This window comes from Symphalangus syndactylus, chromosome 19, assembly GCF_028878055.3.
Source record: "Symphalangus syndactylus isolate Jambi chromosome 19, NHGRI_mSymSyn1-v2.1_pri, whole genome shotgun sequence".
NCBI classification, from domain to species: domain Eukaryota; kingdom Metazoa; phylum Chordata; class Mammalia; order Primates; family Hylobatidae; genus Symphalangus; species Symphalangus syndactylus.
Window position 1 is genome coordinate 10221232 of NC_072434.2, and position 25095 is coordinate 10246326.

Below are 25095 nucleotides of genomic sequence, written 5' to 3' on the forward strand. Positions count from 1 at the left end.
GAGCAAGACCCTGTCTCCAGAAGAAAAAGAAAAAATAAAAGAAGAAAAGAAAGAAAGCTGTGTGCAGCTTTACGTCGTCTGTTATTCAGAAGCCTGGTAGGTCAGCGCTTGGCTAACAGCACCCGGGCTGTGGCCCAGAGAGGACCAGGCTCAGGTTGCTTGCTGGGGGCGGGGACTCTCAGGTCTCTCCATTCCTTGGCATTGTCTTATTTACGACCTCTAGAATAGGCTGTGATCTGCCCTAGGGTGTGGCCCTGCCCAGGTGTGGCCCTGTCCCAGACCTGGACTCGGTGAGAGGTCGGAAGGGGTGTGACCTTGGGACTTCCTTTCAGCAGCCTCTGGTTTCCAGCACCACACGTGGGCTGAGCTGAAGCAGGTGCGTCTGAGTTTTCTTTTGATCCCTTAGGGAGGGTGTGGAGAGACCCAATTCCTCTTTTTCTTCTCCAGGGATACAGCCCCGTGAGTGTTGGGAGGGACGAGTGGGAGGTCTGAAGCCGGAAGACTCTGGCTGGTTCTTGACTGGCTCTCTTCCCCAGCCTCAGCTTCCTCATTCATAACATAGGGATGTGGGGGGTGATAATGGTCCCTGCAACTGGGGCCTGCTTTGTGCCGGGGAGCTTAATGCCATGGCAGGTATTTACAGAGAAGGAGTGTTAAGAGATCAGATGTAGCCGGGCGCGGTGGCTCACGCCTGTAATCCCAGCACTTTGGGAGGCTGAGGCGGGTGGATCACGAGGTCAGGAGATCGAGACCACAGTGAAACCCTGTCTCTACTAAAAATACAAAAAAATTAGCCGGGCGTGGTGGCGGGCGCCTGTAGTCCCAGCTACTCGGAGAGGCTGAGGCAGGAGAATGGCGTGAACCCGGGAGGCGGAGCTTGCAATGAGCCGAGATTGCGCCACTGCACTCCAACCTGGGTGACAGGGCAAGACTCTGTCTCAAAAAAAAAAAAAAAAAAAAAAAAGAGATCAGATGTACATGTGCCTATAGGCTTTGAGAGCAGGGCGAACGTGGGAGAGGAAGGGGCCCAAGCATTAAGTGACTTTGGGGCCAAGGGAGGGGCCCTCTCTGAAGTGAGTCCGAGGGGAAAAGCATAGCCTTGCATCTCAGCACCGTCTTCCCCCACACCACCCCAGGCCCTCCTTGGCCTTTGAGTTTACTTGGTCCCCACCCTCCCCTTGCTTTTGAAGACTGAATTAGAGCTTCCAGGCAGCAAGGCGAGGAGAAGGTGTGTCTCTGCAGACTGGTTCTCAGCTGGGCAAACAGGAAGGCAGGCCTTCTGGATGGGGAGTCGTGGCAGTGATACTCTTTACCCGGCAGATCCCACTACCTGGGTGGGATCCACAGGTCAGAAACCACTTCTGCAGTGAGCTCTTTTCCTATAGGCTCATATCACGCAGAAGGTAGCAGTGCTGGGAGGCAACTGATACAAGGTGTCCAAAGTCCCAGGCTGTGTATCAGAAGTTCCAGTTGTTGGGTGACCTGATCTCCCTCCAGCTGATGTCCCCTCTGCTGCACTCCTGCCAGGCTCTGGAGTCAGAAGGACCCAGGTCCAGTCTCCCCTTTGCCTTTTACTGGCCGGGAGTGCATGGGTAGCCCATTCCTTGTTCCCTATCCATTTCCTTCCTCTCATCTGTAAAATAAGGAATGAGGATTCCTGCTTCAGAGTGAGAATTAAAGGGCCCCCAAGAACGAGAGCTGGCGTACGGTAGGTACATGATAAATAGCAGTCATAGATTTCTGAGAAGGGATCTTTGAGCTTCTGCAAAGGCAATTCTTCGACAGCCCCTGTCCTGTAGAAAGTTCTCTTGTCTCAGTGGGATCTCTCCTACTGGATCTGTCTGTCCCAGGACCAGATGAACCAACCAGCTTTAGTATCTCCCAGCCTCTAGGCAAACAAAGCCCCTTCCAACTGCTACCTTGTTTCTTTGCTCCCTTTTCCCACACACATTTTGGAAAGAGTTTTCTCTGTTCCCACCATATTACCTCTCATTCTTTCCCTAATTCACTCTAACTGGGCTCCTCTCTTCCCCCTCCCTCCCTCCTTCCTTCCTTCCTGTCAAAAATCAGTGATAGCTTGTTTCCCCATCTGCCTTGACTCAGAGCTCATGCACCAGCAGGGCCCCCTTCCCTCTGGAGAGCCAGACTGTCCTGGGGTCCTCCCACCTCACTGACTGCTTCGTCGCAGTCTCCTTTGCAGGTTCCTCCTCCCCACATGACTTCTAAATAGCTGAGTGTGAGGGCAGGCATGGTGGCTCACATCTGTAATCCCAACATTTTGGGAGGCCGAGGCAGGCAGATCACTTGAAGTCAGGAGTTCAAGACCAGCCTGACCAACATGGTGATACCCCATCTCTACTAAAAATATAAAAATTAGCTGGGCATGGTGGCGCATTCCTATAATCCCAGCTACTTGGGTGGCTGAGGCAGGAGAATCGCTAGAACCCGGGAGGTGGAGATTGCAGTGAGCCGAGATTGTGCCACTGCACTCCAGCCTGGGTGACAGAGCAAGACTGTCTCAAAAAAAAAAAAAAAAGCCCAGTGTGAATGTCTCTGTCAACCCATCTTCTTGGGTGATGTCTGTTCTAGTTACGGTGGCTGTGTAACAAACTACCCCAAACCTTAGTAGCTTAAAGCAACAACTGGTTTATTTCATCTTGTGATTCTGTGGGTCAGGAATTCTGGCAGGGCTGGGCTGGGTGGTTCTTCTGCTCTATGTGGCATTGATAGAGGCTGCTTAGTGGAACTTAGTGGGGGATGGGCTGAACTGGGGGCTCCATGATGCCTTCACTGGCACCTCAGTGGGGAGGGCTGGAAGGTTGGGCTTAGCTGGGACTGTCATTTGGAGCACCCACGTGTGGCCTCTTCAGTATGTCAGTCTTGGGATAGTTAGATTTTCTACCTGGCAGCTGGCTCCACCAGAGCAAGAGTTCTAAGAGGCCTGGGGGAAAGCTGCAAGGTGTGTCGTGATCTAGTCTCAGAGTCACTGTTGAAATGTCACTAAAAATGACTCAGCTTCAAGAGGAGGAGATTAGACTCTACCTTTGAACAGGAGGAGTAGCAAAAATTGGCAGCCTTCTTTCATTTACCACGAGGTCTCAAAATCCTGTGGATCTTAAATACCTATATAGGTTAGTATCTCCAGGTGTAGCCTCTTCTGCAGTGAGCTCCAGGCCTGAGGTCCTTGATTCCTCTCTTTAAATGTTTAATGGGATCTCACAAATTCTTGTCCCCTACTTACTTCTACACTGATCTCCCCCAGCTCAGTAACTAGTACCACCATCTGCCAGTCACTCATTCTAAGCTTGGATCCTCCTTTCTTATTTATTTATTTTGACATTTTTCCTTTTTTTTTTTTTTTTTTGAGATGGAGTCTCGCTCTGTCTCCCAGGCTGGAGTGCAATGGCGCGATCTAGGCTCATTGCAACCTCTGCCTCCCAGGTTCAAGCGATTCTCCTGCCTCAGCCTCTGGAGTAGCTGGGATTACAGGCACACACCACCACACCCAGCTAATTTTTGTATTTTTAGTAGAGACGGGGTTTCACCATGTTGGCCAGGCTGGTCTTGGACTCCAGACCTCAGGTGATCCACCTGCCTCAGCCTCCCAAAGTGCTGGGATTACAGGCATGAGCCACTGTGCCTGGTCTTTTTTTCCTAATTTTTATCCTGCCTACCGCCTCCCATCATCTCCACCACCAAGTCCCCTAGCCGCTCGCAAACCCTCCCTCTACCGTGCCCACAGCTGTAGCTGCCGCTTCCCTCGACCACCCGCTCCAGCCGGCACCACCCCGTCCCTTCTCACACACGTGGAGTCCTTCAGCAAGTCCTGTTGCCTCTACCTCCCAAATACATCCTGGCTCCACCTCTCTGTGCAGCCAGCCCTCCCCTGACTGCAGTGGCCCGCTGAGGAGTCTGCCTGCTGCTTCTCTCCATCCTAAAGTTCACCTCCACACAGCAGCAGAGTGACCTTACAATGCAGGCCAGACCACCACCCTGCCCTACAGCCTCCAGTTCTTCCCCTCACACTTGGAGTAAAATCCAAGCTCCACTGGGACCTACAAGACCTTAGGGGATGGGGCACTGTCTGCTCTCTGCATTTCTTAGCTGCTTCTCTCCCAACATCTCTGTTCTTCCTCTGACAGCCGGTCCCCACGCTTCCTTGGGGTTTTTGCACTCTCTGTTCTCTTGCCCGCAGCCCTGCACAGAGTCTCTTGCCCGCAGCCCTGCACAGTGCAATTGCTCCTTCTCATCATTCCTTCAGATCCTAGCCAGGAAGCCTCCTTGATTACACAGCCTCAAGAAGCCCCTTCCCGTCCACCCCCTTCTCTCTGTCACATCCCGTTTTTTCTTTCTCATAGCATTTTTCACTCTTCTTGTTCCGTTTATTGTGTGTTCATGTGAGAAGACACTATGTCTGTTTAAAGTGTTCCCAGCACCTTTTTTTTTTTGAAAGTTTTGCTCTTGTTGCCCAGGCTGGAGTGCAATAGTGCGACCTCAGCTTACTGAAACCTTCACCTCCCGAGTTCAAGCAATTCTCCTGCCTCAGCCTCCCAAGTAGTCGGGATTACAGGCATGCACCATCACGCCTGGCTAATTTTGTATCTTTAGTAGAAACAGGGTTTCTCCATTTTGGTCAGACTGGTCTCCAACTCCTGACCTCAGGTGATCCACCCACTTCGGCCTCTGAAAGTGCTGGGATTACAGGCGTGAGCCACCGCGCCCCTGGCCCCCAACACCTTTATCTTTTGGCCGAGGCTGGGGGGCCCAGTGCGGACTGAACCTCCTGGGAGTTTTTAGATTTATTAATTTTATTTTTTAAAAGACAGGGTCTCACTCTACTGCCTAGCCTGGAGTGCAGCGATGTGATCATAGCTCACCATAACCTCGAACTCCTGGCTCAAGTGATCCTCCCACCTCAGCCTTGTGAGTAGCTGGGGTGTGGCTAAAAACTTTTTCTTTTACCAGACTGGGCAACATGTTGAGAACCCATCTGTGCAAAAAATAAAAAATTAAAATTAGCTGGGCATGGTGGCACCCGTCTGTAGTCCCAGCAACTTGGGAGGCTGAGGTGGGAGGATTACTTGAGCCTGGGAGGTTCAAGGCTGCAGTGAGCCATGATTGAGCCACTGCACTCCAGCCTGGGCAATAGACAGAGCAAGACTCTGTTTGGAAAAAAAAAAAATTTTTTTTTTTTTTAGCGATGGGATCTTACTCTCTTGCCCAAGTTGGTCTCAAATGCCTGGCTTCAAGCAATCCTCCTGCCTCAGCCTCCCAAAGTGCTGGGATTACAGGCATGAGCCACTGTGTCTGGCAGTGGGAGTTTTTCAAAAGATCTATGTTGATTCCCAGCTAGAATCGGCCCCTTCCTAACCTTGTCCACCCCTTTGAGGTCTTGGTTTTACACTTTACTAGGCCTCTTTCTGTCGTCTAATCCAGCCAGCCTTCGGATTTGCAGCCAGAGGCCTGACACCCAGGCCACACGCAGCCTGGCCCCCTCACTGTCCCTCTGACGGCCTGGTTGTCATCCTGAGCCACTCCTTGTTCCCCCTGTTTTCCCCTTCACGGGACTGGGCCTCATGCTGCCTGCCAAATGCCAGTCTTGGGCTGTCTCTTCCCTGCCACCGAGTCATTCCTTCCCTAAATGCACCCCCTTCACCCCCCAACCCCTCACCACTGGGTGAAGCCTTCAGCAGCCACAGGGTGCCCATTTGGTTACAGCAGGAATTGTCATTGTTGAGTGTGTGGACATATCAAATAATAAGGCTGTTTTCCCGTAAACGACTATTAAGCTGGAGCCACCCCAGCATGCATAAACTTAAAAAAGTGATCGCAACAGAAAAGCTTAAATGCAGGTTGATAGAATGAGTCTTTTTCATTTTCATCTGCTTGGTTTTAAGTTTATATGTTACAACCTTTCAAGTGGTCATCTAGGACCAGGTGTGTCTTCAGGTAAGCCATTTGATCACATGTTGAATGGAGCAGGTACACGTGGTACTTAATTGGAGACAGCTCCCAGGTTCCATTGAACACATTTTTACTCACAATGTTCTGGGTCTATGCAATGCGAATTCTGCCCATTCCTAACCCAGTGGCCTGCTCCTGTGTGCCCAGCATGCCTTGTTCTCAGTGAACCCGAGCTGCTTTCTAGTGATCGTTGCCTTCTATTCCAATAATCCATTTCCCTCATGAGGTGTCTTGAGCCTCTCGAGGGCCTGCGAAATGTAAAGACTTCCCAGCAGTCGTGGAGTCTGGTTAGACGGTATGTGGGCGTCTGTGGGAGGCTTCGTGGAGTGCCACAGACTCTGTCCTGTTCAACATCTTGATTCTCGGTTGAAATGAACCACAAACCAATGAATTCTGTCTTGATAGAGAGAGGATGTGTTCAACTGGGAGTGCCGGAGGGAAAGCAGATGCCATTGTCATAGCCCAGGGCCGAAAGGCTCCATCTGACTCCCACTGCTCTGCAAAGGCCATCTGGCCAGTCACAGCACTTACCTTTGGGACCGTTTGGGTCCTTCCTCACTAGAATGGTTTCCTGGGTCTTTCTACAACACCTTGCCCTTTTTATTTTTTGAGACAGAGTCTCACTGTCACCCAGGCTGGACTGCAGTGGAGTGATCTCAGCTCACTACAACCTCCACCTCCTGGGTTCAAGCGATTCTCCTGCCTCAGCCACCCAAAGTGCTGGCTGCGATTACAGGCATGAGCCACTGTGCCTGGCCTTTTTTTTTTTTTTTTTTGAGACAGAGTCTCGCCCTGTTGCCCAGGTTGGAGTACAGTGGCAAGATCTTGGCTTACTGCAACCTCCACCTCCCAGGTTCAAGCGACTCTCCTGCCTCAGCCTACCAAGTAGCTGGGATTACAGGCATGTGCCACCACGCCCGGCTAATTCTTTGTATTTTTAGTAGAGACGGGGTTTCACCATGTTGGCCAGGCTGGTCTCAAACTCCTGGCCTCAAGTGATCTGCCTGCCTCGGCCTCCCAAAGTGCTGGGATTACAGGCCTGCCTTGGCTTTTTAACAATATGAAGGCACTTCCTGTGAGTCAGATCCTGTTCTAAGCACTTTACATGTATAATCTCATTGAATCCCAATTATGATATTCTCTCTCTCTCTCTCTCTCTTTTTTTTAAAGAGACAGGGTCTCACTCTGTCACCCAGGCTGGGTAGCTATGATATTCTTATTCCCATTTTACAGATGTGGATATTGAGGTTCAGAGTGGCTCAAGTAAAATGGCTTCGGGTTATCTAGCCAGACAGTCTGAAGCCCTTGGGCCTTGCTGTCCTCTTTGCCAGCCCCCATGCCTTCCTGTTTTTTTCTACCTTCTCTCTTTATCTTTACCCTTCTGATTATTTCAATAAACCTTCTTGTAGGCTCAGATTCCTCTGAGACAGTGTAGGAAAATAATGGGGATGGCAGTGGAATTGCAACAGGTCTGATAGGGCTACTTTGCAGCCAGAGAGCTTGAGGCTGAAGGCGGCATCTGGAGTGTGGATGGTGCCGTGTAGAGAGTTGCTGGCACACCTGCTGAGCTCAGCTGCCTCTGCCAGATACTAGGTTGTGCTCAGCTCTGGACCTCCTAATGCCCAGATTTGGCAGCTTGGGCCTTAGAAGCAGCCCCACTGGTCAGTGTTCCTCTGCTAAGCCTTGTAGTGAGACCTGCTGTGCAACACCTGCAGTATAAGGGCATGCATTCAGTGGGTAAAATCACAGCTCCTCTCCCACCACTCTGCTCTGCTTGGGAATGTTTTCTTGAACACCCCTGGGAAAATGAAAATGTTGTTATGTTGTGCAAGGGGAAGCTGGGTAAGCTGGGAAGGAACAGAGCCAGAGGATAGCAGGCCTGGGCAGGCAGGAGGGCCCTGGGAACCATCTGGGGCCTTGGGGGAGTGAGGGGGATGCTGAGTGGGGAGGTGCTGCTGGAGGGGCTGGGAGAAGGGGCCCCACTTTCTGGGGAGGAAGAGGACATCATCCCCCAGCAGGAAGGGCCCGCGGGACCCTGGAGCAGCCGCTGGGGCCTTGAAGGGGCCCACTGGGCTGCTGGTTTCCTGGGGCAGGAAGTCCTGGCTGCAGCCAGAATTTGGCCAGGGGAGCGCAGCTCAGGCAGCAGGAAGGTGCACAGCGGGGGAGGTCTGGAGCCTCTCCTCCCTTCCTGCTCGCCTCTCTTCTACTTGCTCTGTTCCCTGCCAGCCTCTCTTTTTCTCTCTCTCTGACCTCTGCATTGTTCCTTCCCTCCTGTCTTTGCCGCCTTTCCTCTCTCTCTCTGACTCTGGTTTCTTCTCCCTTCCGTCTGCTCTCTCTCATTCTTTCTCTCTTGCTCTCCTGAAGGGGAATTGTGATGCCTGTAGCTGCTGTGCCCAGCTCCAGGGTAAACAGAGTTGCTTGCAGGATGGTAGGGCCCGGGTCCATTGCCTGGCCACCTGTTGCCATGGTGACCCAGAGGCAGCACAGGCAGCAGCCTTGGCTGTCTGGCAGGGAGGGCAGGGGTCTGAGGAGGGGAGAAGCCAGGTCTGTTCTTCACAGCCCCAGAATGGCCCACCCCACTGTCAGGGCCTTTGGCATGGGGGCGACTGCCTGTGAACATGAGTTCTGTACTGGGTGCTGTCAAAGCAGCTCCCCTGACAGGGGGTCACATGGGAAGGGGGGGTCATTCATACTTGGGGTCAGACTCAGACTGCCCGTGTTCTAATCGCTTCTGGCCACTTTTTGTGGTCTGCTGGAGGTAGGGGGTGGCAGGTGGCAAATAGCCCTAAGGGAGGAAGCCACAGGGAGGCAGCTAGTGGGTGGGACAGAGGGAAGAACAGGCAGATTTGCTCTTCAGCAGAAGGGTCTCCCTTGGAAGGGAGTGAGCCCTCTGCTTCTGGGAGCAAACCAGCTCATGCTGGACAGCCACCAGAGGTAGTGTGGTGGGCTGAGATTTCTGTACCTGAGAGGGGCCTGTCTAGCTGAACCTGAGGTTTCCTCCCACTCTGAGAGCTGAGAATTTATAAAGTACAGTTTTCAGCTCCCTGAGAGTTTGCAATTTCCTCACTACAGTGGCCTAGTGGGACAGTGTTCTGGAAAGTGCCTTGACCCTGGACCATGCTGGAAAAGAGTACTGACACCATCACGGCCTCCTGCAGAGGACATGAGGGTAGACAGGGAGGGGAGCTTCTTGGAAGTCCTGGCTCCAGATATGGGTCCTGGCCTGGCATGTCTGGGTAAGGAAGGGCTGTTGGATATCACAGATGCCTGGGATGCAGCAGCAACTGTCCTGCCTGCCAGATGAGAGAGAAGCAGTTGTACAAAGTGGTCAAGCAGTCTTAGCTTTTGGGGTAAGCAGACTTGGGTTGATGTCCCAGCTCTGCCCTTTCCTGGCTGTGGGATTTTGTGTGCGTATATGTGCAAGTTCCCTTTTCTGAGACTTTGTTTCCCCATCTGTAAAATGGGAATAATAACAACATTCAGGTATTAAGGCTGTGTGATGATTAAAAGAGATAATGCATAAAAATATTCAATACAGGCTGGGCACAGTGGCTCACGCCTGTAATCCCAGCACTTTGGGAGGCCAAGGCAGGGGGATCACTTGAGGCTAGGAGTTCGAGATCACCCTGGTCAACATGGTGAAACCCCATCTCTACTGAAAATACAAAAAGTATCCGGGCATGGTGGCAACACACCCGTAATCCCAGCTACTCGGGAGGCTGAGGCAGGAGAATAGCTTGAACCCCGGAGGTGGAGGTTGCAGTGAGCCAAGATCACGCCACTGCATTCCAGCCTGGGTGACAGAGTGAAACTGTCTCAAAAGAAAAAAAAATGTGGCTGGGCGGTGGCTCACACCTGTAATCCCAGCACTTTGGGAGGCCGAGGCAGGTGGATTACCTGAGGTCAGGAGTTTGAGACCAGCCTGATGAACATGGTGAAAACCCATCTCTACTAAATACAAAAAATTAGCCGGGCATGATGGCGCATGCCTGTAATCCTAGCTACTCAGGAGGCTGTGGCAGGAGAATCGCTTGAACCCAGGAGGTGGAGGTTGTGGTGACCCAAGATTGTGCCATTGCATTCCAGCCTGGGCAACAAGAGCGAAACTCCATCTCAAAAAAAAAAAAAAAAAAAAAGTTCAGTACAGTGCTTGGCCATATTAATTAAATATACCAGGAAGAATGATTGTTCTCGCCGGGCGCGGTGGCTCACGCTTGTAATCCCAGCACTTTGGGAGGCCGAGGCGGGCGGATCACGAGGTCAGGAGATCGAGACCACGGTGAAACCCCGTATCTACTAAAAATACAAAAAAATTAGCCGGGCGTAGTGGCGGGCGCCTGTAGTCCCAGCTACTCGGAGAGGCTGAGGCAGGAGAATGGCGTGAACCCGGGAGGCGGAGCTTGCAGTGAGCTGAGAGGGCGCCACTGCACTCCAGCCTGGGCGACAGAGCGAGACTCCGTCTCAAAAAAAAAAAAAAAAAAAAAAAAAAAAGAATGATTGTTCTCAAGCTTACCTGCACGCCCACCACTTTCAGTTTTATAAACTGAGGAAGCTGAGTCCGGAGAGGTTGAAACACTTGCTCCTGTTAGGTTGTTAGTTTTGGGTATACTGCAGGGACATCGCCCAAACAATATGGAGGAGCTGAACCCCGGCCCACCCAGCCTGGCCCCTGTCCTGCAGGTTCCTGTCCATCTGCACACAGGGTCAGACTCTGCTCACACTCTGCAGCCCAGCTCCCCTCGGCGTAGCAGATCTCCTAGGGAACTTCATGTTCAGTGGCTGTCTCCCTATCTAGACCTTGGCTCTGTGAGGGCGCGGCTCAGGCTTGCCCACACTCCCCACTCCCTGCAGGCCTGACTCAGTCTCCCGGTAAGTGCTGACATAAAAGGAAGGCAGGACCATGACAACTTACAAAGCTGTTCATATGTTGCCTCCTTTGCACCTCACGACAATCTACGAAGTACTTGGGATTCCCATTTTACAGATGAAGAAACTGGTCTGTGGGGGGTGCTCACTTGTTGAATGAATGAATGGAGAGCGGGGAAGCCAGTTGCCCAGAGACCTCCCCATCATCCCCACCCCGCTCCCTGTACTGAGGGTGGGGCTGGGATTCAAATGCAATCTACCTGTCTCAAGAACCCACTGTCCACCAGCAAACCCTCTTTCCACACTTCTGTTTCCCAAAGTGAGAACAAACGCTGCTAGCGTCTGGTTGTTTAGGAAAAACAAGTTCCCAGTCCAGCCCAGCTGCTGCGTCCTCTCCAGCCTCCTTGACACCGCTCCCTCGCATATGCACAGAACTGCACAGTTAGCCAGGTGCCTTTAGGTTCTCACCTTTCATCCGCATGCAGCTCTTCATGGAGCTAGGTGGGAGTGCTTCTCCTTCTTTAACCAAGGAGGAAACAGCTTCTCAATAACTTGCCCAAAGTCTGCCTAACTAAGCCCTTTCACTTAAGACCTTAGACAGAGAGCCCCCGGGGCTCAGTTTCTCCACCCATACAACCAAGCAGGTGTAATCAGTCTTCAAAGCCCTACTCACCTCATGGTGCCGAGGAAAGGGCTGTGCTCAGACTCTGGCTGGGGACCTTAGGCAGGACTTGAGATGTCTCTAAGTGCGGGATCCCTATGTACCTCACCAGTGATAGCACCTCACATATTTACTTATGGGTCAAATGCGATGTGAATGGGAAAGCATTCAGGAAATGCCCTCCCTACTCCCCCAGGCCCCTGGTGGTCACCTCTGGGACAGGGGCAATTCTCAAGATGACCTGCAGAGGGTAGGTGTCAGATTTCAGAAAAGGTTATTTTTATCCTTGGGGGTGGAGGGAGGCAGGTGACATTTGGACTCACAGTTCTAGAATGGGGTGAGGGGGCAGGGATGGGAGGAGGGCCTCTAGTGGAGAACCTTGTCTGACCTCAAGGTCCATATTCTCCCTGCCTGTGTGGGGTGACACTAGGGAGAATTGGGAACGCACTGAAAAAATCTCATGCATTTGGTCCACAGCAAACCAGGCTCTGTCCCCTCTGGGCCCTGGAGATACCAGAAGTAGAAAGAGAGAGTTTCTGCATTGTACATCTTCTGGTCTGGTGTCAATCAAATTCTCCCACAATTAATTGAACCTTGTCACAGTGGAGAGCACTGCAGAAGCGAGGTACACGGGTGCCCAGGGTGCTGAGGGATAAGGAGCATTACAGAGATGGCGGAGCAGGACAAGTGTTCCAGGCAGAGGGAGTGGCATGGGCAAAGGCCCAGTGCTGGGAGATGGCAAGCTGCACATGAGGACCTGAAAGAAAGCCAGTGTGACTGGGTCACGCCATGGTGCTATATAGGACCACAAGGTTCATGTCTGTTGTGTGTGCAGTAATGGAGCAATGCACCAAAACAGCAGGAACTGTAGCAGAGAAAGTTTCATAATCAAAAGGCAGCCAAACAAGGAGGTGGGAGAAAACCTCAAATCCACCTCCCTGGGGAGTTTCTCAGACTGGGGTTTTTAACAGAATTTGGAGGAGCTGGGGGTTGCTGATTGGCCGAGTAGTGAGGGGTGGAGTCATGGGACAGGGAGAAGAAGAAACTAGTTCTTGTCTTGAGTTGCCTCTTTGGAGGGAGGCTTTAGACTGACTGGTGTCAGTGGACCCATTGAAATGCAGGATTTGGGGCCGGGTGCAGTGGCTCACGCCTATAATCCCAGCACTTTGGGAGGCTGAGGTGGGCCGATGGCTTGAGCTCAGGAGCTCCAGACCAGCCTGGGCAACAAAAAATTAGCTGGGTGGCACGTGCTTGTGGTCTCAGCAACTCTGGAGGCTGAGGTGGGAGGATCACTGGAGCCTGGGAGGTGGAGGCTGCAGTGAGCTGAGGTCACACCACTGCACTCCAGCCTAGGTGACAGAGCAAGATCTTAAAAAAAAAAAAAAAAGCAAAGCAGGATTTTGTAAATATCTCAAAATAGAAACCTTGAGGTTTTTTTTAATGTTAGAGATGTTATCTGGAAAAGTTAGGACCTTGTGGCAGGGGCTATGTGACTTTTAAGCAATAAGCAGCTATAAGAAAGTGGACTATAGGGCAAGCTGGTTAATGCTTAGCTATGCTTTCACTTACAGCTTATGCTTTTGTTAAAAACTTAGGCCGGGCGCGGTGGCTCACGCTTGTGATCCCAGCACTTTGGGAGGCCGAGGCGGGTGGATCACGAGGTCAGGAGATCGAGACCACGGTGAAACCCCGTCTCTACTAAAAAAATACAAAAAATTAGCCGGGCGTGGTAGCAGGTGCCTGTAGTCCCAGCTACTCGGAGAGGCTGAGGCAGGAGAATGGTGTGAACCGGGGAGGCGGAGCTTGCAGTGATCCGAGATTGCGCCACTGCACTCCAGCCTGGGCGACAGAGCGAGACTCTGTCTCAAAAAAAAAAAAAAAAAAAAAACTTAACAATTTAGCTTGATTAATTTTGTGAGGATGGCTTCAGTGTGAGTGAGATTGGAGGTGTGGGCAGGAGTGGTCCATGAAGGGCTTCAGAGACCTTGTTAAGGAGTTCTTCCTATAAGCCAAACCCTTTCAGGATTGGAAAGAATCTTGGAGACTCTCTGGTTAAATGCCCCATTTGACAGATGAGGAAACTAAGGCCCAGACATCTAATAATAAAACTCACCCTTTTACAATCACTTACCATGTGCCAGAGATCAGGCTATACACTCTGCTTTCTGCTTTCACCATATTTTCCTCTTAAAATATAGCTGGCATTTAACATCCTATTTAATTTAAATTAGCAGACTGACTTGATTTTTGCCAAAAATGTTTTCTCTCAATAATTAAAAAAATTAATTAATTGAAGTAAAATTCACATAATGTAAACGTAACCATTTTAAAGTGACCACTTCCGTGGTATTTAGCACATTCACGGTGTTGTACAACCACCACCTCTATCTAGCTCCGAAAATTTCCATCACACTAAAGTACTACAATCCCTTACTCATTAGGTAGTTTTTCCCCATTCCCTCTGCCCCCAGCCCCTGGCAACCACCAATCAGCTTTTTGTTTCTATGGATTTATCCGCTAATATGGATACCTACAGTATGTGACTTTTTGTGTCTGGTATATTTCACTTAGTATATCTTTTTGAAATTCATCTATGTTTTAGCATGTATCAGTACTTCATTTATATTTATGTCTGAATAACCATGCATTTGATAAAGATACATATATAGATATACATATATATTTATATACATACATATATATTACAATTTGCTCATATTTTCATTTATTAATGGATATTTGAGCTGTTTCTACCTTTTGCTTGCTGTGAATAGTGCTGCTATGAATGTGTGTGTGCATGTATTTGTACTTGTTTTAGTTCTTTTGGGTATATAACTAGGAGTGGAATTGCTGGGTCATATGGTATTTCTATGTGTAACTTTTTGAAGAACTGCTAAACTGTTTTTCATGGCGACTCAACCATTTTATATTCCCACCAGTAATGTACACGAGTCCCGTGAATTTCCTGGCAGCAGGCCCAGGCCAGAGACCTCACATGACTGTGAGGCTGGAGCAAAGCCACCTGTGCACTGCTCCACGCAGCTCTGGTCTTGTTCCTCCTTCCAAGTTTTTCAGTGGCAAACAGCCCTGTGTAGTGGCTTTTCTCCCATTCTACATGTCCTTGGTTCCTTAGGATCCCTCTCGGGGCTGCAAGAGCCAGGCACCAGGGGTCATGATGCTTCAGCCTACCCAGGCCGTGCAAGGAGAGCTCTCACCTATCTTTGACACTTAGAAGTCCTGTGTCAATAGTACCAGTTCTATGAGTGAGGCTGTCACATATGCAGACTCCTTTTTGACCCCCATACCAAGGAAGATGCCAAAGTGACAAGGGGAACAAACACACCGGCCTGGCTGTGCTGCCCTTTAAGAATCTGGCTCAGCCTCAGCCTGGTGACCCTAAATAGCAATGGCAGGGTCTGGGTCAGCAAGACACAGCTCTCTCCACGCAATGTTGGAATGAGCATCTCCAGTCTCTTATTGCTGATGGGAACCTTGTGAAAGGACCTGCATCTCCTGGACAAACCGAGACACCTGTGGCAGTGCAGGCCCCACCCCCTGAAAAGCCATCACACTACTTGACTGACCATGCCAGCATTATGGATAAGCCTCAAGCCTTTTAGGTTAACTCCTGTCTGCCACAGATTCTCAGGAAAAGAGATCATCTTTCTAAATCCAGATTCACAGGCAGATGACAGTCCATGACCTGAATAACCTCTTAGTGAAGATTTTCAGATTCTGCTCCACATTCTGGGTTGCTTACCAGGGCTTCAGATTTAGGAGGAGAAAGTTTATTTTATTTTATTTTTTATTATGACCTCTATCCAGGCCTCCTTTCCTCGGATGCAAAATCAGTGATAGAAAGGAGAATGAACAGGCACATTGTGGGATTAGTGAAAGAAGCACCTACCATTTGGAAGCCCAAAGGGGAGTGTTTATTTTTTTAATTTTTATTTTTACTTGTAAAAATAAAATATTTAATTTATGATCTTGAAAAAAGAAGAATTGCTAGGGTGATACCTGTGAGAATTGCTAGCATAGGCCCTGAGACTTAGTAGGTGTTCAATAACTGTTCACCAAATGAATACGTATAGGAGATGCTTCATAAAAATATCGGTTCAATTCTCTACCTTTCCACCTCCCAAATCTTGAAGAATGTCAAGCGTGAACACATTCAGTAGCTAAAGGAAAATTAAGACGTTTGATAGGACATTGGGACCATCATTTGTCTTCTAGAATGAAGATATGATCTGATCTTATATGACAATCAGAAGCCTGTGGAACAGCCCCCTGGTATCCTTCCTCCCAGCCCTGGGGCTAGCTTTGAGGACGTATGCTCCCTCTTTTACCCATGAGTTTGCTGCCCCCCCACTACTACCCTTTTTTGCCTTGTCTGCTGGGAACCTCAAGGCCATTGCAGCTCTCTTTGGCAGCATCTGGATTCCTAACAATCCTCTCCTCTCTTATTTGGTTCTTTAACTTTATTTGTTTGCATTTTGGTTCCTAGTGCACGTGCATCCTGTGTGTGTCCCGGGTATGTGTGTAGGCTGCCTCAGAGCCTTTTTTGGGAAGAAGGTAGGGAATAGGCCAAAAGAGGAGCTTTGGAATGTTGACAAATACTCCTGCCTTGCTGGTGGGGAAAGCGCCAGGAGCCTGCCCTTTGGTTTCTCTGAGAGGCTGGGGGAGGGGGAGGGGGCTGGGGCCACCTTTGTGGGGACAGAGCATGGAATTTAGTCAGCTCCCTCACACTGCTTAGAGTGACCTGGTTCAGACAATGGGGCCTTTCATGGGGCCTGGCCCACAGCTCTGGGGTGGGTGCAAGGCCTCTTCTCCCTGCCTGCCCCTGGGGCCCACCTTCCAGTACCTTGTGAGAGGCAGGGGCGGGACGGTGGGAGGAACAGGGGCTTTGCAGTTTTGCACCCTGGGTTTGAAGCCCTGCTCCATAATCACTGGCTTTTTGAATTCTCACAGAACCTCTCAAATAAGCTCGTAATCTTGCCCTGCACAGGGTTGCTGTGAGGCTCTGGTGAGCTCATGGGTAGAAAGCACTGTGGAAACAGTCCACTTTGAACTATGTTTGGGACCCTCCCAGCTGTATTTCTGTAGAAAGCACACACTTTATAATGCTAATAGTAAGCACTCAGTACATGTTAGCCACAGGGTATATGTGTGCTAGGAGCTTCATATACTTGGTGTTGTTTAATTTCCTCCCTATGATGATTCTTGGAAGTGAGTATAATAATCCCATTTTTATAGACAGGAAACCGAGGCCCATAGAGGTGCAGCAGCTTGCTCAAGGTTATCAAAGTTAGTTGTGGAATTGGACTTGAACCCAAGCTAGGCTGACCCCCAAGGCCTGTGCACAGCCTGTGTCATGATGGGCTACTCCAGAGGTCACCCAGGCTTGCTCCTCCCCTTCAGGGCAGGTAGGTCTCCTTTGCACCAGGCCTGTTGCTCCAGTTGGGGTCTGCAGGCACCGTGATCTCAGCTGGCTTATCACTTTGGGCCATGCCTTCTCCAGGAGTCTTCCATGGTTTCTGGGGACTTCTTGGCCTGGCCCCCAAGCCCCTCTTCCTCTGTCTCCACCCGTCCAGGTATGTAGAGCATTTTCCCACCTGCTCTCATTTGCTCCAGTGTTCACATCACCTGAACCCTTTGCCCTGACATTCCCATCATCTGAACCACAGCCGTTCTGTTTCTCCTTTTCGCTGTTCCTTGTGGCCTCTCTGCACCTCAGACCTTCCTCCCACTGTGAGTCTCAGCTCTCAGGCCATCAGTCTTTTCCTTTCTCTCTTCCATGGGCATTTATTTAGCCCTGACTCTGTGCCAGGCATGTGTCCCTGTCCCGTGGAAGCATCTATCTGATGGGGGTGGCAACTGTGAGGACAGTGACTACCCAGCTTGGTCAGTGCCGTGATGGAGATGGTGAGGCTGCAGGGGCATTCTAACTCTCCCTGGGGGAGAGAGACGGAGGATGAGGAAGGGCTCACCTAGCAGACGGGGCAGATAAAGGGATTCTAGGTGGAAGCGGCACCTTCATATTGGGGGAAGACAGCGGGAGTGAGAGTGATGCTCTAAGGAAACGTATATGGTCTGGAGCTGAGAAAGTGGCTGCTAGGGTGAGTGGCAGGAGCTACGGTGGCTGGTTCTTGATCCTGAGAGCAGTGGGGAGCCATCGAAGAGTCTTGAGCAGGTGAAGTGCCTGGTAAGGCTTGCTCTTTAGAAAGGTCTATGTGCTCCTAAGGGGCAGAGCAAAGTCCCATGGTGGGTGGAGTTATGAGGACCAGGTCTCCCCGAAAGGCAGGACATGGTAAGCAGTAGTTGTTGAAATGGATTTGCTTTTTGGAAAGATCCCTCTGGTGCTGTGTGGAGGCTGGAAGGAGTTAGATCAGAGGCCTGTTTAAGGTCGGATCATTGGGACTTGGATACTGGGCAGAGGGAGGAAACCAAGGTGAAGCCTTGGGCCTGTTTCCAGCCCCAGTAGCCTGTGGGCCCAGTAGTCTGTAGGCCTGTTGTCAACTTGCCTAGAAGGAGCCATGGCCCAGTGGGGCTTATATTGGCCCCCGCAGCTGGGTGGCCCTGGGCCAGCTTTTCCCTCTGTGCCTTAGTGCCCCAGGCTGTGAAGGGATTGGGTGAGGGGGGTCTCTCCTGCCCTGACCCCGCAGGTCTGTGACATGACTGGCTCAGGAGGAGGGACACAGAGCCCATGGTGTGGCTAGCTGGGGCCTAGTCTAGCATTATCAAGTCTGGCCAAGTCTGCCAGGGCCTGGGGCCAGCACTTGGCACAGCTGCTGTCTGAGAGGGCACATCTCCGACCTCTGGGTGTCCTCCAACCCTTGCAGTGGTTCAGCCCCCGCCACCCTGGCAGCTCTCTTGGCTCGGCCTGCCTGGCCGCCCAGGCCCTGACTCCATCCAGGGCCCCTGCTCTCCCTATGACTGGCCCTGGGAGGAGTGGCCCGGCTCTGGAGCCCCATTGGCCAAAACTTGCCTGGGCTGCACACACCCCTGCCTCCCAGACTGGCTGCCTGCCCACCTTGGGACTAGGAGGCCTGGCCTGGCATGCCCTAATGTGGGCAGACTGCCTTGGAGCCCAAGGAAGGAGTGGAGTCTGAAAGGCTATGCCTGGGGCCACCTGCTGCTCTGTCCCTGCCGCCTGTGCTCCAGCCCAGGGCTTCTGCACCCCTCTCTTTGAGGGGAGTGGTGGGGACAGCAACTGCGAGGCTTGTCTCTCAGTGTGCTTCAGGGGCCCTGCTCAGAGGAGCACAGTATTTCCATTCTGACAGGGTTCTAGAGCTTCCTCACTGGGAATCTCAGCTGGGTGTGCAAATCCCAGGCTGAGTTAGGCCCTGGACTCCTGGAACCAGGGGTACCTTAGGGACTGGCAATTCTCTGTCCTACCTGGTGAGTGACAGATGTGGCTTGGGAAGGGGGAGACCCTGCTCAGGGTCACACAGCACCTGAGGGACACAGGTAGAATTTGAACTCAAGTCCATCTCTGTTTGTCCCTCCACAAACCTTTGACAATGTCCTCCCGTGTGCCAGGCCCCTCTAGGCCCAATTTGTCTTTGCATTCTCTATGTTTGGCCCAGGGCCCCATACAGAGGAAGTGTTTGGTGAACGAACAAATGAACGAATGAACCAGCGAGCAGGGCACAGGTCCCGGCTCCCATGGCATAGGGTCCAACAGGAAGGTAGGGACTCCTGATTCACAGAACAGGAAACAGGAGCTCATGGGAGGAGGGGTTGACCAGGTGAGAAGCAGAGAGAGGACCAGAGCTCAGGCATCATGACTGCTGGCCCAGGGCTGTGTCCATGTTCCCTTGTTGGTGAAATGGGTCAACAGTTCTTGCCCTCGTCCTCGTGAGGAGTCAGAGAAGTGGCGGACGTGCCCAGGCTGGTAAAGCGGGGGCATTGTGTGTGGGCATCCCTGTGTGTGTGTCCAGACTGCCCAGAAACCCCAGGCGGTCTGCCCCTTTGGTTCTGCCCCTTTTGTTCTGCCCAGTTGCCCTCTGCAAGTGGGCATTGTCTCCCCATTCCTCAGCTCTCCCTAGGGCTTCTTTCTGGAATTTCTTCCCAGTACCCCTGGCTATGGGAGGGGTTTGGGAAGAGTGTGGGCGAATGGAGTCTCGCCTACCACCTCCCTCTACCCACTCCCACACCCCGAAAGCCAGCCACCCGTATCCATGCAGGCCCCCAGCACACAACCAAGCGGGAAGTGCCTTGGCAGTGGTTACTATGGTGATGGGTCCTGCTGCTTGGACAACATCAGCCTTCCAGCTACCTGTGACAGCCCGCAAGCCAGGCAGCCTGGCACCCTGCAGGCCTCCGCCCAGGCTGAGAGCTCCTGGGATGGCTGCCTTCCTGCCTCCCCTTGGTGCCCAGCCTCCTACCCAGGGGCTCTTGGGAATAAGCCGTGTTTCTGGGAACCCATAAGCCGTTCTGGGTCAGACAGGCCTAGTTCAAATCCTGGCTCTACCACATGGGGGTCAGTGACTTTGAACAAGCCACCTCGGTGTGCTTGAAATTGAATTAGCTACGGGAGCTCATTGGGGGGAATTATCTAAGGAGTATAGACCAGGTGCGAGAGCTACCACGGCCGTCATCCCGCAGCCGTGGCAGGCTCACCATTGGGGCATGGTGCTCTTTGCCATTACAGCCAAGCCCAGGTCCCTGGACTCCTCATCTCAGCCCCAGGAGGCCCTGCAAGCAGTGTAGTGTCGGGGGTAGGAGCTCAGGCTGCAGAAGACCTCTGGGGTCACAGCTGAGCTTTGTCACTTATTTGGGCTCCTCATCTGTGGGATGAGGATAATAAGGCATCTGTCTCATAGGTTTGTTGTGAGGATAAAATTGGATTAGTACATATAAAGTACTTGTAAAATTATGTGACACCTAAGCGCTAGATAAACATTAGTGGCGACTGTCATCACTACCACACAATTAGCATTGGCCATGAGAATCGGAACCCATATGCCTGTCCCTCCTCATTTTTCTCACACATGCAGGTGTGCCCAGCTCTTGAGCTCATGGTCTGCTTAGGGATGGCAGGCTGCTAGCCCCTTCCCTCTTCCTCACTTCCAAAGGACTGATGGGCACACCCCACCTCTTCTGCCTGGAGAGTAAGACATGCTGGTTCCAAGCAGAAACCCCAGCTCTAATTCATGAGCTGGAGAATTTTCTCAGCCAGTTTTCCAGCTGGCAGCTGTTGTACCCAGCCCTGGATCAGACAGCTGCTCAGTGACTGCCCACAGCCCTCCCAGTCAATAGATCCAAGTGCTAGACATTAGCAGGCCACAGAGGCTGTCCTGATGGCCTCTGAAGATGGAGGGAGCCCAAGAAAGGAGCCCTTTGGGGATGAAATCAGAGCGGCTTCTTGAAACACTGTATTAGGAACAGTTCCCTGGGCTTAACTGCTATGGAGCTCTCTAGGCTTCCCTGCATAGAGAGGGGACTCTTTCCAGAATGAAGGTAAATCTAAGGCAACACTTTAAAAAGTTGGCCCAGGAGCTGAAGCGAGGAGGACTGACTTCTCTGCATGGTTTTGTCTCCACTGGCCCACTCGGGTGCAAGGCCGTGTTCACGTGCGGTTCTTGGCCAAAAGGAAACTGGGCAGAAGCAGCATCCACAGATCCCCTGGGGTCCGAGACCACGGGCTGGAGGGTGGTGACCACTCTCGAGTTGGGGTCTGGTGGGAGGTGGCCCTAGTTACTCTCTCTCCCCCGACCCTAAGTTCTCAGGGCTGGACAGACCTGGGAGACCCTGCAGCAAGCAGACCTCTCTGTCCCCACCTGTCCCCCAGGGCTTGGCCTCTGTGTTCTCCAGCCGCACATCCCGCAAGTCAGCCTTACGTGCAGGGAACGACGGTGCCATGGCAGATGGCGAGGGATACCGGAACCCCACGGAGGTGCAGATGAGCCAGCTGGTGCTGCCCTGCCACACCAACCAACGCGGCGAGCTGAGCGTCGGGCAGCTGCTCAAGTGGATTGACACCACGGCCTGCCTGTCTGGTGAGGCTGTGCTCCCCATGGCTCCCCACCTGCCCCACAGGCCCAGAGCAGGGGCCGTGCTGTCAGAGATGGTCACTGTCCACCCTAAGTGCCACACTTGGTTCTCACCTTGGCCTTTGCTCATGCTGGTCCATCTGTCTGAAATGCCCTTCCTGATGTCTCGATGCTCAGCACAGCCCACCTCTCTCTCACTCAGACCCCTTCAGCCCTGAGTGTTGGTCCCAGGCCCTAAGTCCCTGCCTCAACACAGTGCAGCCTTCCACATGGCTGCTTCAGATTGGCTCGGAGATGCCGTTGAGCAAAGCCCATGACTGCCTGCCCTGCAGCGCTCCTTCTCTTGAGTTGAGGTGCGCTGGACCGAGCCCGTTTCATTCCTTTTGTTGCACCGGTGTTCTCCAACCCACAGAGCTCACAGCCTGGTGGGGTGGGGATGGGGGACAGACAGGTGACCCGACTGTCCCCTAGCACTGTTTCAGAGGCCCTGACCCAGGCCTGGGGGCAGGGAAGGGATTCCTGAGGGGCTAAGGCACCTGAGTGGAGTCCTGAGGGTGAGAATGACTCAGGCAGGGAACAGGTGGTTGAAGGGATGGGGGCTCCAGAAAGCCGGGAAGCAGGCCAGTGTGGCGTGATCACTCATTCAACATCTACTTACTGAGTGTGTACTGTGTGCCAGGCACTGTTCCAGGACTGGGGTACAGCAATGAACAAGACAGGCAAAAATCCTTGTCCTCAAGTAATGTACAATCCAGCGGGAGGGAGGGACAGTAGACAGACGAAAAGCAGATATACAGAAGAGGGTCAGGGGTGGTGCCCATGGTGAGGGGTGTAAGGAAGGGTGGCAGCAGGGTGTGGTGGGAGTTGCGGCCTTGGCTTGGGCGGCTGGAGGAGCCTCCTGAGGAGGTGCCATCTGAGCAGAGGCCTGTGATCGGGGGAGGCTACTAATGTCTGACTTTCTTCTCCTGACACCAGCGGAGAGGCACGCTGGCTGCCCCTGTGTCACAGCTTCCATGGATGACATCTATTTTGAGCACACCATTAGGTAAGTGGCCCCTCCTACTTCAAGGTCCTCTGGTCTCCCTCCCATCAGCCTGGGGCCCGTCCTTCTGACTCCCTGCCTGGTCAGCCTGTGTGCTGCCGAAAGCCTGACTCAGCTGACTGAAAATGAGGTGGGGGCAGCCTCTGGGGAAGCGTGAACCCCTCTGCAGTGTTTCTGGGGGCTAGGAGTTGACCTGCTGTTCCATGCGGTGGGTGGGTGGGTGTTCCCTCAGCCAGGGTGTGGCCGAGATGGATCGTGGGGTGCTGTGTGACTTTGGGGAAGTCAGTCTCTCTCTCTGAGCCTCAGCTTTCTCATCTGCAAAATAGAAGGGGTTAGACTTAATCAGTGAGTGCCTTTTTGAGCTTGGACATTCTCTTGGGGTCCTCGGTCTTTGGGCTGTAGGGAGGCCCTTAGATAAGGTGCCTTGGCAAAGTCTGAGCCAGAAGCTTGGGCCATTCAACCTCTGCTCACATACTTCCAGGGGTGAGGAGCTCGTTACCTCATTTCTAAAGTAGACTTTTTTTTTTCTTTTTTTTTGGAGATGGAGTCTCCCTCTGTCACCCAGGCTGGAGTGCAATGACACGATCTTGGTTCACTGCAATCTCCGCCTCCTGAGTTTAAGCAATTCTTGTGGCTCAGCCTCACGAGTAGCTGGGATTACAGGTGCCCGCCACAAGGCCCGGTTAATTTTTTTGTATTTTTAGTAGAGACGGGGTTTCACCATGTTGGCCAGACTGGTCTCGATCTCCTGACCTTAGGTGATCCATCCGCCCTGGCCTCCCAAAGCGCTGGGATTACAGGCATGAGCCACTGTACCTGGCCTTTTCTTTTTTTTAATGGCTATACAGAATAGAAGAACATTCATCACACACACCGGGCTTTGCCTCCCCATAGCTTTGCCCATAGATCCTGCTTCTGGGATCCAAGGAGCAGGCTGAGCCCTTGGCTCAGGACAGGCTGCAGGGCCACACACAGAGCTCTTGTCTCTGGGCCTGTTCCTAAACTCACCTAGCATTAGCTAGGACATCAAGTGCCAAGGGCTTATTCAGGACTCACTGGGTGCTCAGTGGGTCACCATTAAGGAAGAAGACTGGCCAGTCCCTGTACTCACTCATTCAGTCATCATTCCCTCACCACACACTTAATATCAGATGAGCACCTTTTCCAGACCAGGGGCCTTGCTGAGACTGGGCACGCAAAGTCCACTAGAGCACAGCCTCTTCCCCGGACCTCCCAGTCTTCAGGGGAGGCAGATGTAGGAACGTCATTCAATTCGCAGTGAGAAGTTATGTGCAATAATGGGCTCTGGGCCAGGCGTGGTGGCTCACGCCTGTAATCTCAGCACTTTGGGAGGCCTAGGTGGGTGGATCATGAGGTCAGGAGTTCAAGACCAGCCTGGCCAACATGGTGAAATCCCGTCTCTACTGAAAATATAAAAAATTAGCTGGGCGTGGTGGTGGGCACCTGTAATCCCAGCTACTCGGGAGGCTGAGGTAGAGAATTGCTTGAACCCTGGAGGCGGAGGTTGCAGTGAGCTGAGGTCGCACCACTGCACCCCAGCCTGCCACCCTGGGCGAGAGAGCGAGCCTCCTTCTCAAAAAAAAGGGCTCTGCTTAGTAATACTTTTTTTTTGTTTGTTTTTGTTTGAGACAGAGTCTTGATCTGTCACCCAGGCTGGAGTGCAATGATGTGATCTTGGCTCACTGCAACCTCCGCCTCCTGGGTTCAAGCGATTCTCCTGCCTCAGCCTCTTGAGTAGCTGGGATTACAGGTGCGTGACACCACACCCAGCTAATTTTTGTATTTTTAGTAGAGACAGGGTTTCACCATGTTGGCCAGGCTGGTCTCGAACTCCTGGCCTCAAGTGATCTGCCTGCCTTGGCCTCCCAAAGTGCTGGGACTACAGGTGTGAGCCGCCCTGCCCAGCTGCTTTGTAATACCTTTTATTTTAGAATAGTTTTAAATTTATAAAAACATTGTATCTCTAAAGATAGTACAAGGCCAGGCGCAGTGGCTTGTGCCTGTAATTCCAGAACTTTGGGAGGCCAAGGCAGGCAGATTACTTGAGCTCAGGAGTTTGAGACCAGCTGGGCAACATGGCAAAACCCTGTCTCTACCAAAAATTAGCTAGGCATGGTGATATACGCCTGTGGTCTCAGCTACTTGGGAGGCTGAGGTGGGAGGATCACTTGAGCCTGGGACGTGGAGGTTGCAGTGAGCCAAGATCACACCACTGCACTCCAACCTGGGTGACACAGTGAGACCCCGTCTCAGGATAAATAAAAAAATAAAAACAAAGATAGTACAGAGAGTTCCCATATACCCCACACCCAGGTGCCCCATGATTAACATCTTACATTTGTAGGGTACCTTTGTCACAATTAGTGCACCAATACTGATACATTATTTTGATGCCGTTTTAAATACATTAACTTATTGATCCTCAAAACAATACTATGTGGCCATAGCTATTAGTATTATTTTACAGATGAGGAAACTGAGGCACAGAGAAACAAAGTACCTTGTTGAAGGTGGTACAGCTAATGGAGGACCCAGGATATACTACC

General features: G+C 51.9%; 1 protein-coding gene across 1 annotated transcript in view; it reads left to right on the forward strand.

Annotated features, from left to right (window-relative positions):
* ACOT11 (acyl-CoA thioesterase 11) overlaps positions 1 to 25095 on the forward strand; it is a 60893-nt gene that overhangs the window by 14238 nt on the left and 21560 nt on the right. The window contains exons 2-3 of the mRNA XM_055233657.2: positions 21285 to 21492; positions 22462 to 22531. Coding sequence (XP_055089632.1) covers positions 21285 to 21492; positions 22462 to 22531 — 278 coding nt within the window. The remainder of the gene's footprint in view (positions 1 to 21284; positions 21493 to 22461; positions 22532 to 25095) is intronic.